The 19,620-nt window shown below is 37.3% G+C and overlaps 1 protein-coding gene and 1 long non-coding RNA gene across 2 annotated transcripts; both read right to left on the minus strand.

Moving 5' to 3' along the window:
• Nucleotides 1-2,221: 2,221 nt before the first annotated feature.
• Nucleotides 2,222-5,334, minus strand: LOC116017690. Its single transcript, XM_031258314.1, has 2 exons — nt 4,613-5,334; nt 2,222-2,486 (listed from the first exon to the last, which is right to left on the minus strand). Exons 1-2 carry the CDS (start codon nt 5,102-5,104, stop codon nt 2,451-2,453), a joined length of 528 nt encoding a protein of 175 aa, XP_031114174.1. The 5' UTR covers nt 5,105-5,334; the 3' UTR covers nt 2,222-2,450.
• A 2,745-nt stretch (nt 5,335-8,079) lies between these two features.
• LOC116017691 lies at nt 8,080-11,361 on the minus strand. Its single transcript, XR_004097946.1, has 3 exons — nt 10,902-11,361; nt 9,792-9,864; nt 8,080-8,361 (listed from the first exon to the last, which is right to left on the minus strand). It is a non-coding gene; the product is annotated as an uncharacterized LOC116017691 (long non-coding RNA).
• Between the last annotated feature and the right edge of the window lie 8,259 nt (nt 11,362-19,620).

Here is a 19,620-nt window from a genome sequence, read left to right on the forward strand (position 1 = left end):
CTGTGTATTAACTTTGGTTTGGTGGTTGGTATGAGGGATGGTATGGTGGTTTGGAGGTTGTAGTTGGGATTCTATTCTTGATGTTGTGGCTTGGTTGGTTTCTTTTGTGGTTAGTTGGTTGAGTTTGTATCTCAGTTGGTATCTTACTATAAAATTGTTGTTCCTTGGTATTGCGGTTTGGTTGGTTTCTTTGTGATTATTCTATTGAAGTTATTATTTAGTTGGTATCTCGTTATAGACTCATTGTCTTGCATATTCGTTATTGGATATTGGATTCATTTGAAAGAGTCTTGGTTTGTGACTTATTCAGCTTGTTGTTGTTGAGTCTCTGATTTAAATAAAGAACAGTTCGTTGGTGCGTATATTCTATACGTGTGTGTAAACCTATTTAGAACCATATTATACTATGTATTTTCTCACGAGTGTGAGTGGTTAATTGCTTAGCATTCTTTCGCTAATGTTTTCTTAAACTGTTTTCCAAGTATGGAGTAGTCTGAGCCGAGAGCGCGATAGAGATAGATCTCCTATGTGCTATGCTTAGACTAGTGTTGTTTTAGACGTTTTGGGTCTGTGTGCCTTAGTTTATGGATTCTGTATTGACTATTACAGCTGTCTTGTCTTTTGGTTTGATTTTATGGATTTTAGCTTGTGCATCTAGAGTTGAATTTTCTAGATGTGGCATGACACCCTTTTAAGTTTTAAGTATGCTTCCACTTTGTTATCCTGTTAGTCTTGAGATTGTTAGCTTTTATGTTAAGTTATGCCTATCTCAGCGTGAAAAAGTTGGGGGTGTCACAACATATCCAATTGTTGAGCATACATCTTTACTGTCATTTACCCAATTTGCATCACAATACCCTTCTATCACTGCTGGGAATCCTGTATAATCAAGTCCCCAGTCCATGGTACCTCTTAGATACCATAGCACTCGTTTGAGTGCATTCCAATGTGGATCGCTTGAGTTGTGGGTTTATCGATTTAGCTTATTTACTGCAAATGCAATATCTGGCCTAGTATAGTTTATTAAGACCATTAGACTCCCAATTATCTTTTGCATATTCTTCTTGAGATACACTATTTCCCATGGACTTTGATAATTTGACACTTGGATCATACGGGGTTTTAGCCGATGTTACATCGAAACTATCAAATTTCTTGAACAGTTTCTCTGTATAGTGGCTTTGTGACAAAAGATAACCTTTGTCGGTTTTGAGAAGTTTTACCCCAAGTATAACATCGGCTTCACCAAGATCCTTCATGTCAAACTTAGTACATAGAATTCTCTTGGTCTCATTAATAACTTCTATGTGTGAGCTAAAAATCAGCATGTCATCTATATAAAGGCATATAATGATAGTATTGGACTCAACTACTTTGGTACAAACAAGCATCTGACTGGTTAGTCGTGTAACCTAGGCCTATCAAAGTTTTATGAAACTTTTCATACCACTATTTTGCTGCTTGTTTTAAACCATACAGAGATTTCTTGAGTCTACATACCTTTCTTTCTTGACCAGGCGTCACACACTTATTAGGTTATTCCATGTAGATCTTTTCTTCTAGATCATCATTAAGGAACGTTGTTTTCACATCCATTTGATGAACTATCAACCTGTGTAAGGATGCTAGGACAAACAAAACACGAATAGTTGAAATTTTTGTTACAGGTGAATAAGTATAAAAATAATCTTCACTAAATCTCTGGGTGTAGCCTTTGGCTACTAGCCTGGCTTTGAATCTTTCTATAGACCCATCTGGTCTTAACTTCCTTTTGAATATCCACTTATAGCCGATTGGCTTACAACCTTTAGGTAGGTCTACCAATTCCCAAGTGTGATTAGACTGTATGGAATCTAGTTCACTCTGGATTGCTTCCTTCTACAACGTGGAGTCAACTGAGCGCATAGCATCTTCAAAAGTTTTTTTTTTTCTTCTAACACTAACTGACAGACGAATTGATCACACAATTCTTTTACGTCTTTTCTCAGTTCTAGAGTGTTTGCTTCTTCTAGGCTCATCAAACTCATCTACAAAACTAGACATAGGTAGTAGAGCATGTTCATTCTTTAGAATTTTCTCATCAGATACATTGTGAGTATCCTTTAGAAGGAAAGATGTGCTCAAAGAAGATAGCATCTCTAGATTCACATATCGCGCGATTTTCTAAGCACATATGTAACACCCCCAAAATCTAAAGCCAAAAATAAATCAAAATAAAGGGTTTTGTTACTAAAAGACTGAATATAAATGCGGAAGCGAAACCAAAACTTAAACAAAGGGGTGCTATGCCACGCTTGGGTCACAACTAAGCCCAAACGCACAGGCTTCAAACGTTTCTATTTACAACTTCCATTACAATATTTCCTTATTCAAATCACAACTAACTACAAGACAATTCAAGTCCAATCTACACAGATTATGACGTGAACATTTCTCGGGGCTTACAAGCTCTACGTCACGCTCTCAACTAGCCACAAGTCCAGATCCTGAAAATATTCAAGGTTTGGAAAATAAGAGATAAAAGGATTAGCACAGAAATGCTAAGTAAGCTCTACCCCGCCCCGTAAAATAAATACATATATACTTTTTAAATTAGATATACTTTTTAAATAGGTTTTAGAACCATTCAATAAAAGAGTTTGACTGACACCAAAGGTACATAGTGTAGATATTTCCCAAATCAGTTTCCCCACACACACTACTCAACGAAAATACTAGATTTATTACAAGGTAATATAGTCCCCAAAACAATAATGTTTACTCTTACAAAATGGTATAGCTAGTTTCTAGATTATTCACTCATTTTCAAAATAAATATAAGTAAGAAGGATTCATAATATAGCATTTCTCAATACTTCTCAATATCATTTAAAAGCATAGCTCTCCAAATAACCACTTGCCAAATAGGTTAAAATATATATAAGTATAAGGAGGAATTCACATCCATAGAGCCATTTCAAAACATAGATTTTCTCAATATCCTTCTCAATGTATAGATAGCTCAATTCTCATTACCAAGTATCAATATAGCATAATAATACATAAGTGGAGGTATCCAACAATTCTTAATTCATAGTTAAATCACCAAGTAAAACATAAGTATGGAGGTACTCAAATCACCAATAGGAGGATAGGAACGGAGCTTACCTCCACTACCGAACCTTCACACCTATACAATGTAAACGGAAACAGGAACTAGAAACCTAAGTGCGCACACCCCGGGGATTCCAAGCCCCAAAGGTAGTTACTAGCCCTAGTAACCCAGGATTTTTACTACTAGGTTACCCACCCAATCAATAACCAATAGGACCGCAGCCTTAGGTTCTCATATCAATAGCAAATAGGACCGCAGCCCTAAGTGCTCACAATAATCTGGACCGCAGCCCAAGATTCTCGTAACCTCCAATAATAAAAATATAGATAACCTCCATATAGATTATAACATAAGTATATTCTCCAAAATAATAGGTACATTATTATATAATTCCTCCAAGATAGTAATATTCTTTCAAAATAGTTTTCATAGATATTTTCCATTGCCCGTAGGCTATTCAAATACACTCCCAAAACAAGATAAGAGTACCAAACAAACCTCCATTCACTTACCAATACTACTATTATGGATAATAGTAGTAATCCATATCATTATACAATTATCATCTAATGATTAATCCATCATTACCCATCATTCAATTAATCGTTAGTCCATAATCTCAAATATTCCTCATAAATTTTAGCCACCATCCTTAACAAATAAACACCATTAATCATTATAGCTTCATTATCATCATTATCCATTTATATATCCTCCAACCATCCTTATAATATTATCATTAAACCATAGCACCATTATCATGCCTTATAATTCATAAGTATCACCACAATTTCATACTAATCATTATCATCCATAGTCCAATTTATCTCTTAATATCCATAACTCATAATTAGCCCGCCAACATAATCATCAATCCAATTCCATCATTATATAATAATCACGTAATCATGATCCCTTAACCCATCATCATGTCACTAACAATTATCATATCATGCATCACACTTAATAATTACTATTAAACCATGAACCCCTCATCAACATGCAATAACAGTATCCATTATTCTATCATCCTAATTTAATTCCATCATTAGCAGTAACTTCACCATTAGCAAATCATATAAACAGAGTACTTTGACAACAACAATATTAACATCCTCCATAAGCTTCAAGCAACATCATCATCCATAACCCATAGACCATCGCCTTATAATCATGTCCATTATTATTCAATAACCATCAATAGTATTCCTATTCACCTACTGCCAAAGCATTAACCACAAACACTCTTTAATTTGTGTTCATAATCCATTTTCAATCATCAGTTCATAATTCGTGTATCAACATAATATTCGAACATCACCATCATCATTAATTAACTAAGCTTATTTAACCTTTAATCCATCATTACTTCCATAATCATAATCCAGCTTTAATCACCAACAATAAGCCTTAATTACCTTCAATAATGACTAAACACAATGATTAACCATAAATTACCTTCATTACACCTTAACCTTCAATAGAAACACCCTTAATGTTAATAAAGCTACTAATTACCTCACTAATCCAACTTAATCTCTCACAAATTTGCCATCTTCCTTTGTTTTCTGCCCAATTTTTCAGAGCCAATACCACCACCGCCACACCTGCTGCCACACCGCAGGTCACCACACCACCCACAGCCACCGCCGTCCAGCTGCCGCGCCATAGGAGGGAAGACGCCGTCCAGCTGTCGCGCCGGAGTTCGTCGTTGACCAGCCACGCCAGAGACCACCACCTGCTGCTCCAATCTGCGGCTGTTCGCTGGACGTCCTCGCCCGAGCCGCCCACCACCGCCGATCTGCTCCGCCGCAGGTTCCCCTGCTGGTCCGAACAAGAGCAAGAGAGAGACGGAAGGGAAGGTCGCTGGTTGCTACGCTGCTGCGTTGATCTGCTGGTCCCTACTGGTTGCGAAGAAGAGAGATGGTAGAGAGATACGATTTGGGAGTGGGCTGCTGATTTAGAACTTCTTGGATGAACATCTAGCTTGAAACCAATGTATAGCTTCATATATATCTAGGGTTTAGATTTGTCTTGGGCTTGGGCCAAATAAAAATAATTGGGCTTCAAGAAGAGCTAATTAGGCTTATGAAATTAAATCATTTGGGCTTAGGTTTAGTTTGGGTTCAAACTTAGGCTCAAAACAATAATATAAAGGTCACAGGTTCATCTCAGATACACTTTTGAGTCAAAATTTTGATAAATAAATTTATTTATTAAATAGAGCTTTTAAAACTATAAATAATTATATAAATAGTTGTATCAAATAACTTGAGATAAGGAATTTAAAATATTTTATTTGTAAGCTTGTTCGTCAAATATAATTAGATTTAATAACGTTTTACTAAAATATTTAATAATAAGAAAATAAGCTATTTTTGAGAATATTTATATTTAAAATAATAATGTTTGGAAAATACGGGGTGTTACACTCTACCCCTCTTAAAAGGAGCTTCGTCCCCGAAGCTCAAAATCATTTTTGGGATAAAGAATCAAAATTGGATCGGTAGATAATAGATGAAAATATTTATAGGATATACGCTTAGTTTTCAAAAAAAAAAAAAATTTTTATCCAACAAGGAAAAGAGAATAAGGGTTTAAGTTTTAAACTCAAGGACAACGTTGGTTAAGAATATAATCAAGGTAATCAAGGTTACAATTTAGGAAATAAGGTTGACACCTTGTACAGAATCATGTGAGAGGAAAGAGCAAGAACGAGATTTGAAAAGACAGAAAGGATTTCTTAACTATAGGGTATTTGGTTATTCAAGGAAAAAGGGAGGAATTCAGTTTTAAGTGTAAACGAGGAATTTTAGCTCCGAGGGGTTTCTTCGATTTGACGATTCGATCACAACACTTACGCGTTTTGAATCCAAAATCCCTATCGGTTTCTCTTCATAACTTAAAGTCTCAATCATCTTTATCACAACAGAAGGGTTTAAATGTGACGAACCACGAATATCCGTTGTCAACACACTCAAAATTCTTGTCCAATTGGTTAGCAAAGTCAATCTATAAGTCTCTTTTCCAATCTTTCCCAATATCCTTTATGGTCTAATAAACCTTGGGTTTAATTTATCCCTCTTACCAATCCTCGTCATCCCTTTAAAAGGTAGAACTTTTAGCAATATCTCCCTTCTTATTGTTGAGATTCGGTCGATTATCTATTCCCTTCGTCACATGATTTCAGTGACCTTTTGAACCAAATTCACTTCCTCGTTGTACCTTGAAGCATCGAGGCCTTAAAACCAACATATCACTTATACATTCTTTAGCACCGTGAATTCTTGCTCTTCAAATCATACAAAAACCTTATAAGGAATACTTTATATACTTGATTGGCAACCATCGTAGTAAGAAGATTCGATCAAATCTTAGTGTTCATCTTGTGATCCTTGTAGATTAATAGCACGACTTCTCAACTCGTCGTCTCAGATTTTTAATGGTTCTTCCTGTTGGTCATCCATAGTTAGTGAAATGCAATTCCCAACTCCAACCTTGTGTCTAGGTCAATGGTACTTCCCAAGAGCGGAATATAACCAAAACTTCTCTTAGAATCCACATCTTGAAACACTCCATGGTACTTTGCTCTATGCTCCACTAATGTCCTTGTTAATTGCTTAAGTAGATCCAATCTCGTTCACGGGTATAAATCTTGCAATATTCATACGTCAATCAGTCATAATCCAACTCTGTTCTTTATTTTCTTAGTTAATGTCAAGCCTTCTACGAAAATCCTTTGATATACACCCCCTACTCCACTTAAGAAAATCCAATTATTGCATTAGTCCTTACGTTCACTCTGCCAGTCTCAATCTTTGATAATTCAATCATTTGACCATAAGCCCAGCTACTTCTTGTTCCATTTTTATCACCAAAATTCATTCCTTTGAGTCCTTATACAAGCTACCACTATCATAAGCAATATCAGTTTTCCATAAATTCACTTCTTGATCTTCCCACGCTTCATAGATGCACACGACCTATTCATGACATTTCCTCTCATCCTCACGTATCTCAAGAAGTCCAAAGTTTCCTTTCTACTCATCTTAATCTTTATTACTTCCAAATTCACAACTTCTAACTTGTTCCTTCTTTGTCTCTTCAAATGGAGATAGAACTACCGTCATGTTGTATATCTCGACCTTACATTTCAACTCTTCGTGCTCCAATATTTCCAAATTTAACTTTTAATCTTCAAGTTTATCTTTTACAAGTCTCTTCACCGTCGATCCAAAAACGTTCGCTCGGCGTGATCAGACTTATTCTTAGGGTATTAACATCTACTCTTGTCTCCCTTTCACGATCGAGAATCTTCAACCTCTAATCGCTTTCTTCGTCTCATATTAGAATTCAGTCGCGAAGATACCCTTCAGCTCTTGAGGTTAGAGAGGATCATACAAACATTACTACACGCGCGATGATGCCAATCCCTTCGAACGAAGATTACTACAGCTGACTCCGAACTACAAGTAGAGTAGTCCTCGCCATTGAATTGAACGAATATCTGCTTGTCTAGATGCATACACCACTAACTTACTACTTCGCACCGATAGACATCCAAACTCCTTTATTCTAGTCTTAGTCAAGTCCTTAGCAAGTCCAAAACGAACAACTACCTTAAAACAGTTAGGTACTTACCAAAGAAATGCACACCATCAGGGTGCAATAGCCAAAGCTCACAACATAAATCCAAACTAAACAGAACAACTTCCAATTAACCAGATTGGCACAGACAAGCAATCTTAAGGAACTCACATCACCCGCAATTTCTTAAGAAGTCCTCAGATCTTAGAGTTCCAAACCTATATTTCCATTTTCAAGTGTTCAAGCTTAAGTACTTATAGTCAAGCTCATATATCTTACGGTCAACATAGGTTCTTAAAGTCCAACTCTTAACATCCTAAGATTAAACCTAGGGTCAACATAGGCTCAAACTGGGCTCTGATACCAACTGTAACACCCCCAAAATCTAAAGCCAGAAATAAATCAAAATAAAGGGTTTTGTTACTAAAAGACTGAATATAAATGTGGAAGCGAAACCAAAACTTAAACAAAGGGGTGCTATGCCACGCTTGGGTCACAACTAAGCCCAAACGCACAGGCTTCAAACGTTTCTATTTACAACTTCCATTACAATATTCCCTTATTCAAATCACAACTAACTACAAGACAATTCAAGTCCAATCTACACAGATTATGACGTGAACATTTCTCGGGGCTTACAAGTTCTACGTCACGCTCTCAACTAGCCACAAGTCCAGATCCTGAAAATATTCAAGGTTTGGAAAATAAGAGATAAAAGGATTAGCACAGAAATGCTAAGTAAGCTCTACCCCGCCCCGTAAAATAAATACATATATACTTTTTAAATTAGATATACTTTTTAAATAGGTTTTAGAACCATTCAATAAAAGAGTTTGACTGACACCAAAGGTACATAGTGTAGATATTTCCCAAATCAGTTTCCCCACACACACTACTCAACGAAAATACTAGATTTATTACAAGGTAATATAGTCCCCAAAACAATAATGTTTACTCTTACAAAATGGTATAGCTAGTTTCTAGATTATTCACTCATTTTCAAAATAAATATAAGTAAGAAGGATTCATAATATAGCATTTCTCAATACTTCTCAATATCATTTAAAAGCATAGCTCTCCAAATAACCACTTGCCAAATAGGTTAAAATATATATAAGTATAAGGAGGAATTCACATCCATAGAGCCATTTCAAAACATAGATTTTCTCAATATCCTTCTCAATGTATAGATAGCTCAATTCTCATTACCAAGTATCAATATAGCATAATAATACATAAGTGGAGGTATCCAACAATTCTTAATTCATAGTTAAATCACCAAGTAAAACATAAGTATGGAGGTACTCAAATCACCAATAGGAGGATAGGAACGGAGCTTACCTCCACTACCGAACCTTCACACCTATACAATGTAAATGGAAACAAGAACTAGAAACCTAAGTGCGCACACCCCGGAGATTCCAAGCCCCAAAGGTAGTTACTAGCCCTAGTAACCCAGGATTTTTACTACTAGGTTACCCACCCAATCAATAACCAATAGGACCGCAGCCCTAGGTTCTCATATCAATAGCAAATAGGACCGCAGCCCTAAGTGCTCATAATAATATGGACCGCAGCCCAAGATTCTCGTAACCTCCAATAATTAAAATATAGATAACCTCCATATAGATTATAACATAAGTATATTCTCCAAAATAATAGGTACATTATTATATAATTCCTCCAAGATAGTAATATTCTTTCAAAATAGTTTTCATAGATATTTTCCATTGCCCGTAGGCTATTCAAATACACTTCCAAAACAAGATAAGAGTATATATATAATATATGCATTTCCAAAATAGGGTTTGCATCAAATAAAATTTATCCTTCAATCATAATATAGTTTACATCTGTCACAAATAAATATAGTTTATACCTTCCAAAAGCCATATAGTTTCATACTCAAATAATTTACCATAATGTCCTCACTATATAACCATACACATTCATACTTTTTAAATAATAAGGTGACACCGAAATATACTCATTTTGCTATTTATCGCATTTTAGAAACCCAAACACATTTTCAAATAGTTTAAAGACCCAAATCAGATAAATAGCGCATTTTAGATAGGGGAAGGTAGTTTTGACGGACATAGAAACTTACCTCAAAGCTAGGCTCCAAAAATAAAACGCCCAGTCTTAGCTCAACTCCTGAGTTGAACACTTCAACAAGGAACCTGAGAACCAAACAAACCTCCATTCACTTACCAATACTACTATTATGGATAATAGTAGTAATCCATATCATTATACAATTATCATCTAATGATTAATCCATCATTACCCATCATTCAATTAATCGTTAGTCCATAATCTCAAATATTCCTCATAAATTTTAGCCACCATCCTTAAGAAATAATCACCATTAATCATTATAGCTTCATTATCATCATTATCCATTTATATATCCTCCAACCATCCTTATAATATTATCATTAAACCATAGCACCATTATCATGCCTTATAATTCATAAGTATCACCACAATTTCATACTAATCATTATCATCCATAGTCCAATTTATCTCTTAATATCCATAACTCATAATTAGCCCGCCAACATAATCATCAATCCAATTCCATCATTATATAATAATCACGTAATCATGATCCCTTAACCCATCATCATGTCACTAACAATTATCATATCATGCATCACACTTAATAATTACTATTAAACCATGAACCCCTCATCAACATGCAATAACAGTATCCATTATTCTATCATCCTAATTTAATTCCATCATTAGCAGTAACTTCACCATTAGCAAATCATATAAACAGAGTACTTTGACAACAACAATATTAACATCCTCCATAAGCTTCAAGCAACATCATCATCCATAACCCATAGACCATCGCCTTATAATCATGTCCATTATTATTCAATAACCATCAATAGTATTCCTATTCACCTACTGCCAAAGCATTAACCACAAACACTCTTTAATTTGTGTTCATAATCCATTTTCAATCATCAGTTCATAATTCGTGTATCAACATAATATTCGAACATCACCATCATCATTAATTAACTAAGCTTATTTAACCTTTAATCCATCATTACTTCCATAATCATAATCCAGCTTTAATCACCAACAATAAGCCTTAATTACCTTCAATAATGACTAAACACAATGATTAACCATAAATTACCTTCATTACACCTTAACCTTCAATAGAAACACCCTTAATGTTAATAAAGCTACTAATTACCTCACTAATCCAACTTAATCTCTCACAAATTTGCCATCTTCCTTTGTTTTCTGCCCAATTTTTCAGAGCCAATACCACCACCGCCACACCTGCTGCCACACCGCCGGTCACCACACCACCCACAGCCACCGCCGTCCAGCTGCCGCGCCAGAGGAGGGAAGACGCCGCCGTTGATCGCCACTGCCCGCCGGAGTTCGTCGTTGACCAGCCACGCCAGAGAGACCACCACCTGCTGCTCCAATCTGCGGCTGTTCGCTGGACGTCCTCGCCCGAGCCGCCCACCACCGCCGATCTGCTCCGCCGCAGGTTCCCCTGCTGGTCCGATCAAGAGCAAGAGAGAGACGGAAGGGAAGGTCGCCGGTTGCTACGCTGCTGCGTTGATCTGCTGGTCCCTACTGGTTGCGAAGAAGAGAGATGGGAGAGAGATACGATTTGGGAGTGGGCTGCTGATTTAGAACTTCTTGGATGAACATCTAGCTTGAAACCAATGTACATAGCTTCATATATATCTAGGGTTTAGATTTGTCTTGGGCTTGGGCCAAATAAAAATAATTGGGCTCAAGAAGAGCTAATTAGGCTTATGAAATTAAATCATTTGGGCTTCTTCTTTTGATCTCAACAGTTAGATTTTGCTAAAGCGAGAGAAATCATCAATAAATGAAATGTAATAGCGTTTACCAGCTCTACTTTCAGTGTTTTTGAAATTAGCCAAATCAGTATGTATAAGTTCTAGCACAGTTGAGGTATGATGATTTATAGAGGAGAATGATTTTCTAGCATATTTAGCTTCAGCACATGTTTCACATTGAGCATATGTTTCACTTGACAGGTTTGGCAATAAATTCATGTTTTTCAATGTATTCATCCAATTTAAGCCACCATGTCCTAATCTACCATGCCAAACATTAACTGAAACAGTGATATAAGCAGAAGAGGAAGCATTATTATTATTGTCTGGGCTAAGCCAATTTGGGATAAAATCATAAGTTGTTAAAGGGAAACACTCGACGACAGGGGGATTTCTAATTATAGACACATCTAACACAAATAATCCTCCCTGCAGATATCATTTCCCAAGATATTGCCCACACGGAGTCATCACCAGACGATTAGACTCAAATTCTAACTTAATCCTAGCCATGTTCAGTAAGGCTCCAGAGATTAAGTTTCTACGGAGGGAAGGGACATACAGCACATCACGTAACATTAACTATTTCCCAGAACATAACATAAGTTCTATTTTGCCTTTACAACTTACCTCAGAGACGCTAGAATTTCCCATGAAAACTTGTTCTCCTTCAGTGATAGGCTTGAACACTTTGAACATAGTTTTTTCGTTGCAGAAGTGACGAGATGCCACCGTGTCCACCACCCACTCATCTTGATGTCCAAGCATGTTGGCCTCAATTATCACGACTGCAATCACCTCAGCATTCTCTGAGTCTTCTAGCAGATTTGCTTGACTCTTGGGCCCTCCATTGCCTACTCCGTTGGCTGCTCCGTTGCCTGAGTTCTGACTGACCATAGCTTTGCGAAAAATAGCACTGGGTTGTGCGATGACCTCTTTTCCCGCAAACAAAGCATTCCTCACTTTTCCCTTTCTTTTGAATCTTGCCATTCTTAGGGTGGTTATTGTTATTGTTGGATTTTCCCTTTCTGCTGTTGCCTTTATTATGTCCACTAGATTTTGCCCTGTCAAAATTAACAGTTGTTTATACTACATTAGCCTTTACATTACTCGGAATCATGGCAGACTGGAGCATGACGCAATTCTCCTCTTCGATGTTCAAGCTGTTCACCAATTGTTATAGAGTGAAATTTCTCCTTTTCGTGTTTTATTTTGTACTTGAAGTCTAACCATGACTCGTGTAATTTTTCAATTAAGGAATCAGAAAGGAAAGTGTCGTTCACCTCAAACCCTTCAGACAACATGGTAGCAATAAGGTTTTCATATTCATGTAACTGTTCCACGATTGACCTGGAGTCGGTCATCTTGAAATTCAGCCACCGACCGACTACGTATTCCTCCTGCCTGCGTAATCACTTCCATATTTTTGATGCAGTAAGTCCCAAATCATTTTGGAAGACTTATGCTTCGGAAATATGTCAAATAGGGCATTGGTCATCCATTGTAGTATTGCAGCTCTTGCACTCTTGTTATCTTTTTCGTATTTGAGCGTGTTTTAGGAGATATTGAGCTGGTTTTGGTTGAGGGTGTTTTTGGTGCAGGTGTTTCGTCCTGAACAGCAACCTGCGTTTCTGGCTCAGAACAGCAACTTGCATTTCTAGTATTTTACAAGGTCTTCGATGATCACGTAGTCCAGGTCGTGCGCCTCATGATGCATAATTACATTCGCAGCCCATCTGCGATAGTTCATACCGTCAGTCACAGGATCAACTGCGTTGACATCGACCAGCTTGGTTGATGTTGACATTGTCGCAAATGATGAAATGCTTTTAACTCTGTTGTATCCTGTATTGAGAAAGTGACAATGATTGTGGGTATATGGTGAGGTGAATGAAGGTATGGAAGATGTTAAAACGAAGAGTCAAGACTCCCCGAGTGTTGTGTCTCTCAAGGATGACAAATTGGAACGAATGTGTGTTGGCATTTAGGAAGTTGAAAGGGAAGAGTTACGGGAATAGCTAAGGGTAGGATTCATTTGGTAAGAAAGTGAAAGGTTGAAAATGGTTTTGTAAAAGAAATGGAAAGGCGAAGATTGGGGCTTGAGGCTATCCTATGTGGTCTACCGTCTTATGGGTTTGCGAGCAAATGATGTGGATATGACTAGGGAGCTCATGGCACTATACCAAGTGGCGTCACATTTTGGACTCCCACATCCTCATTCGGTTGGGGCATTTATCAAACACCTTGTCTACCACTCCTCTCGAACCTCGTCCTTTCGAACTAAGAGCGGAGATGTGGGTGAGTTAGACTCGTGAGTGGCCACTATCGCGCACACACTCACTTTCTTTGGGTTTGCTACCTAATGTGCCCACACTTAGGCACAAAGATTAAGGAACATCATCCACACAAAATCATCACTCAACAATCAAAGAGCTCACATTTCAATCTAGCAATTTTATATCAAACAACCACATAGTTTAACCTTGGGGCCACCAATCCCCTTTCTAATCTACTCTATCATACTAAAGAAACAAGAAGAAGATATACAAATCTCAAAGAAAACAAGTATTAGATTAAGAAATTAGAGAGAAGAGTTACCACCATGAGAATGGTTTCTTACACCTTCTTCTTGGAATTTCAATCTTCTAACTTGCCCTTGAATCTAATCTATTCTAGAGAAGAAGGAATTTCCCCCCAAGGGGAGAAAACCCTAAATGAAATTCAGATCTAAAACTATTCTAAAAAACTCTCCCTTAGGTTTAGGGAAAAAGGGGTTTATATAGGTGACAAAAGAAAGACAAATTTCCCGAAATGGCCCTTTGGCCCGACCACGCATGCCACCACGCGTGGTGGTGGGCGTGGATGGTTACTGGAAATATTCCACGCCCCTCCACACGCGCGTGAGGCTGCGTGGGACGATACTGCGTTGCGGCTTCGTTTGTCTTTTGCTCTGTTTAGCCTCAAATCCCTCTCCGATCTGCAAAATACTTCAAAACTTTTCCTAAAACCAATGTTAGAAGATTTTAATCACATCTGAGCTAAAAATGCATGATATTGTTATGATCGGATGGCAAAACTATATCATTTTAGACCCTTTTTATGTACTATTCTTGGTGCTTATCAAAGTTTCCACACTTAAACCTTGCTTGTCCTCAAGCAAGCATACTATCAAATCCTAATCATATAAGCACCAAGAATAGTTCGTTTTCTCATTGTTGATTGATTAAGCGATGTGTGGGTGTTCGGAGTTGAGCGGGTGAAATTCCCTACAATATCCACCAAGACTGCTAAACTCATGCCGACCAAATGTAAGAAATATGCTAAGGAAATGAAGGTCTCGAGAGATGGATATAACATAAAAAGTTTCATTCACACCTTTCAAGCATGCAAATAACAAAAGGGTTTCACCTTGTATTTTCTAGGGGCCTCCAGCCGATCTGACTAGTGGGAACGATGTGCACCCCCTAGCCAATTTCCAACCAAAATGCAAAAGCCCCTTTACGCAATATATGTGAGGGCAGGGACATGGACCGCTCATCGCCATGGCTTGGGCGACCACTCTATTTTCTCACCTCCTAGGATAGCGTTATCGGGCGACCCGACTTCACATGGAGCCCCATGCTTTTTCGAAGACAGTGCAATGGGTGCCCGAATCTTAGCGAGGCGGCTCACATTCTCTCTACTCTTCTCATCTTCCAGGATCTCTTCGGGATAACTGACTTCACATGGAGACCCATGCTTTTTCGAAGACGGTGCAATGGTTACCCCGTATCCTGGCAAGATGTCTCACCTCTGGTTTTATCTCTAGGAGTGGCCTTTGCCTTTTTACTTTTCACCATATCAACCCCTCATGTCTTTTTCTAGGGAGTAGGGATTTTTCACTCTAAGCTCACTTAGGCTCACCTTTTGCCCCATGTCCTGCTAAGATTAATTCAATTTCCGGGCTTTGATGAGCTTATCTTTCTCAAACTAAGGGGGTTCACGCTCCCACTGATGGACAAATTTAATAAGTCATCGCAAGTGCACGAATCAGTTGTAGTGATAGTGTGCAATAACAAGGGTCGATCCCACAGGGAATAAATACGATGCAATTTATAAACTTCGAAAATAATTAACTTAAATGCAATAAAGTAAAGCCAAAACTGATAAAATAACTTGGAGCAATAAAATAATTGAAAACCCGAACAAACGAGATAGCATGCAACTTAGTAACTAACACGTAAAACAAAGCTCTAGGAACATGAATCAATTACCATTACTAGTTCTGCAGATTAGTTTAACTTGCCAATCAACTTAAGAGTTTGTTCTAACTATTATCTGACTAATCCGTATGGCGTCCAGATCCAGTCACGTATTCTAATGGTTCATACGCTTAAGACGTTTATTTAAACCGTTAGAACCCATTAAGTCAGGAAGAACTTACGGAATACCCGATTTATGAACCAAACAAACAATTTAATAAGACAACTAAATTATTTATGTTTTTATCTTATAGAGCATTAAATTACTAAGTATGGTATGTACTTGATAATTCTCTCAAATAGACTAATAAAAGCTAAATTGGCCAAATTCAGCTTAATTAATCGCAACCCAAATTATAAGATAAAACTTAATTAATTGGCAAAATTAAACATAAATCAATACATAGACGGCATGGCAATATCATCATATTCCTAGAATAATAAAATTTAGCAAAACAGTCTTAATCGACAACTAATTACAGCAGTGATAAAGACATAAAATTTGGTACCAGTATGAAGTTAATCTTAGCAAAATTCACACAATTCACAAATTGAGAATTTAAGATTTTAACAAAGTGAATTGTGAATTGGAGGAAAAGAAAGCAACACCAAGAGAGTTCGGAAGCTTCAAATATCTTTGCTGCTGAACAAGGAAACCTTCACTGCTGAAAATTTGACCGCCGAACAAGGATTGTTGCTGCCGAACACGGATTTGAAGCTAGAATGTTAATTTGTTGATGTCAAAACCTGCGAATGAATTAATTTCGCTGGCCGAAAATCTTCTTTTTTTTTTTTTTTTGGTTCAGGGCTTGATGTCCCACTGGCGTGAGTGTAATACCCCAAAATATTTTCTTCAAAAAAAAAAAAAGGGGAGAGGTTTAAATTTTATTTTATTGGCATGCTTGAGATATGATTCATAGATATTCAGAATAATTTTTGCTAGTTAAAATAGTTGTTAATAAGCTGCGATCGTACGTACCGGTCACGAACCGTAAGAAGTTTAGGAGCTGGTGTTCGGACCCGTTTGTCCTAGGAAATGGATTATTAGACACCATACTATTATTCTTGAATTTCTTATTTAATTAAATTAGCCCATAGCAGCGAAAATTTATTCTGATCGTACATCGCTAAATTTCGCAGTGTACCGAACCTAGCCCAATTTTAAGTTTCGGTCTGGGATAAATTTTTGGTTTCGAAAATTATTTGATTTAAATTAGTTTCTACTGAGAATTCATCTGTTTTAAACCCGATCAGTCTAGCCAAGATATTTTTCAAGATCAAACCATAAGTAAGTGACACTTGTCACAATTATTTACCACATGTTGGTGTGGACTAGTCAACCAAGTGAGAGTAGGATCATAAGGCCATTTTTTTTCCCATTTCCCTCATCTTGGCCGAAAAATACAAGGAGAAAGGAGAGAGAGAGATCACCATTTTCCTCCATTGAAGCTCTACTTCCATAGCCAAAAATTCCTTCTCAAGTCTCAAGCTTTTCGGTAAAACTTTAATTTTATTCGGTAGAAAGCTTTATTTTCCTTCCTAGACCTTGAATCTAAGCTTAGTTTCTTAATATTTGTTGTTATGATGTTAATTTTTCTCCTAGGGTTTTGAGTAAAAATTGGGGAAAAAGTCCAAGACTTGCTTCTACGGTGTTAGTAAACTTTCTCGAGGTAAAGAATCCCTTAAGTAGGTTAAGGTCACTTGAAATTGGATAATTGATTGTTTGGTTGAAATATGATGAGATCTAGGTGGAAATGTGTACATGATTGTATGTATAATATACATGAAATTGTATTTTGCATAATATATGGGTATAAATTGTTGTGTTGAGGAAATGTGGTAGTTAAGATGCCTAAATATCTAAATTAGAGAGGCTAAGTGTATTATATAATATATGTATGTATGTATAAGTATGGTATATATATTCATATATATACATATATATACGTGTGATGTATGTATATATGTAAAACCGTATATATGTGCCTATATGTGTATAAATATGGGTATGTATGTATAATTAAAATAAAATGTGGTAGTATGTATGTATACATATATGTGATATATATGCTAACCTTGTATACCTATACGTATGAGTATTGTGGAAATTATACTATGTATATGGGTAATATGTGCACTTTTATGTGAGTATGCCTAAATTGGGTGAGGCGTTATGTTGATTGCCTATATACATATATGAAGTATTATGTACATATGTGATGTGATAATGGAACAATGTGGGATAATTACACTCATTTACCCCGGTGTATGGTAATTAGTGTATTATCAAAATGTTTTGAGAAATAAAACTTTTGGACAAAGTTAAGTGTGTTGAATGATTTCAAGTTGGAACTTGGTTTTGTGAAATATGTCCAAAAAGTAATTTTTGACTCAAGAAGGATGAGGAAGAAGGAAAATTGTTTTCAAACCCTTAGTTTCTAGTAAAGTTGAGGAGGACCTTGATTAGCCTTCGGGTGGTTTAAAGTGCCATTGCCCAAGGTTGTTATATTTAGTATGATCATTCATACGGAAGGAGCGAAGTCTATTCACCGGGTACTATATAACTCGTTTGGATGAGGTATTCCTGCGGGGGTGTGAACACTTAAAGTATAGTTACTCTAGAAAGTCCGGGTAGGTGTCGTTTCTATGGACCTAGTAGGGCCAGCTAGGGATCATTTTAACGAACCTTACGTCCAGGGGATCAGTGTTAGACCGGGTGATGACCACTGAACCCGAGTTCGATGATCCAAGTGGTCAAGAGAAGGAGTCAAGAGAATACTCCAAAGGCCTCACGCTTTCTACAAAGAAACTAAATGGAGAATTTCGTATGAAAATGTAGTTACTCTGTAGCTACGCTAAAGAGAGATGTGATGATTGTTTTAGCAAGAAAGGGTGTTGATGAACCCTCTTTGAGAAAAAGTTAGTGGAATTTCCCTATGAGGAAGATTTTCGAGTACAGAGTGGTGATTTAAATGCGAAGTTCATAAAATCTTTCCACTACTTGCTTATATGCTTAAATGCTTAGTGATGCGTTGAGTAATGTGTTTCTTGTCAAGCAATCCCTTTTCCAAAGACTTTCTATTGTTGTTCCATTCTTAGTTATTGCTTGCGAGAGCTATACTTGATAACTTATTTGCAGGTTAAGTGTCAATGAGGAGAATGGTAATAAAGGTTTTGTTTAAATATACCTGTTTTGCAAACCTTTATTTAATTTTGGGTGACCCATGGATCCCTTACTTAGCCGTCGCGCTAACTGCACTTCAATGTGTTTTTATTTAACAGATGTCATCTAGTGTGGGCTCCTGGAGCCCGGTGAGCTCAGGGAGCTCATCTGAGTTCACCTTCCCGACCATGGACTATGATGACTACTCCTAGTTTTTGATAGGCGAAGACCCCTATGTTCCTGGCTACGCTCCTGATCCACCTGCTCCTCCTTCTCCGCAATATAGCCCTCCCCCAGCTTACCCATCTACACCCTCTCGCATTCCGGTTCGCAATTGGCAGCCGACTTTTCTGGATGACGCCCAAGCTAGGCATGGGTTTTATCCCATAGAGGTGCTAGAGGGGAGTGATCCCCTAGAGTTCGTCGTCTTCTATCCCTATCCGTGGGACCCCAGTCCTTCGGATTATTGGGATGAGTGGTCTATGGTGATCACTCCTTGCTACTTTCTGGACCATCTCACCTGGTTTGCGAGTGAATGGCATCTAGTATGGGGAACATACTCCGGACCGGTGTACCACCGCTTGGAGTAGATGGTTGGTTAGGAAGGTTTGGAAGGACCTATTTTGTGTAAATATTTTTTTGTAGCCATAGTAAACTTAGTTGGCTAGTAAGTTTGTAAGTAACTTT

The sequence above is a fragment of the Ipomoea triloba genome, chromosome 4 (assembly GCF_003576645.1).
Source record: "Ipomoea triloba cultivar NCNSP0323 chromosome 4, ASM357664v1".
In the NCBI taxonomy this organism is placed as follows: domain Eukaryota; kingdom Viridiplantae; phylum Streptophyta; class Magnoliopsida; order Solanales; family Convolvulaceae; genus Ipomoea; species Ipomoea triloba.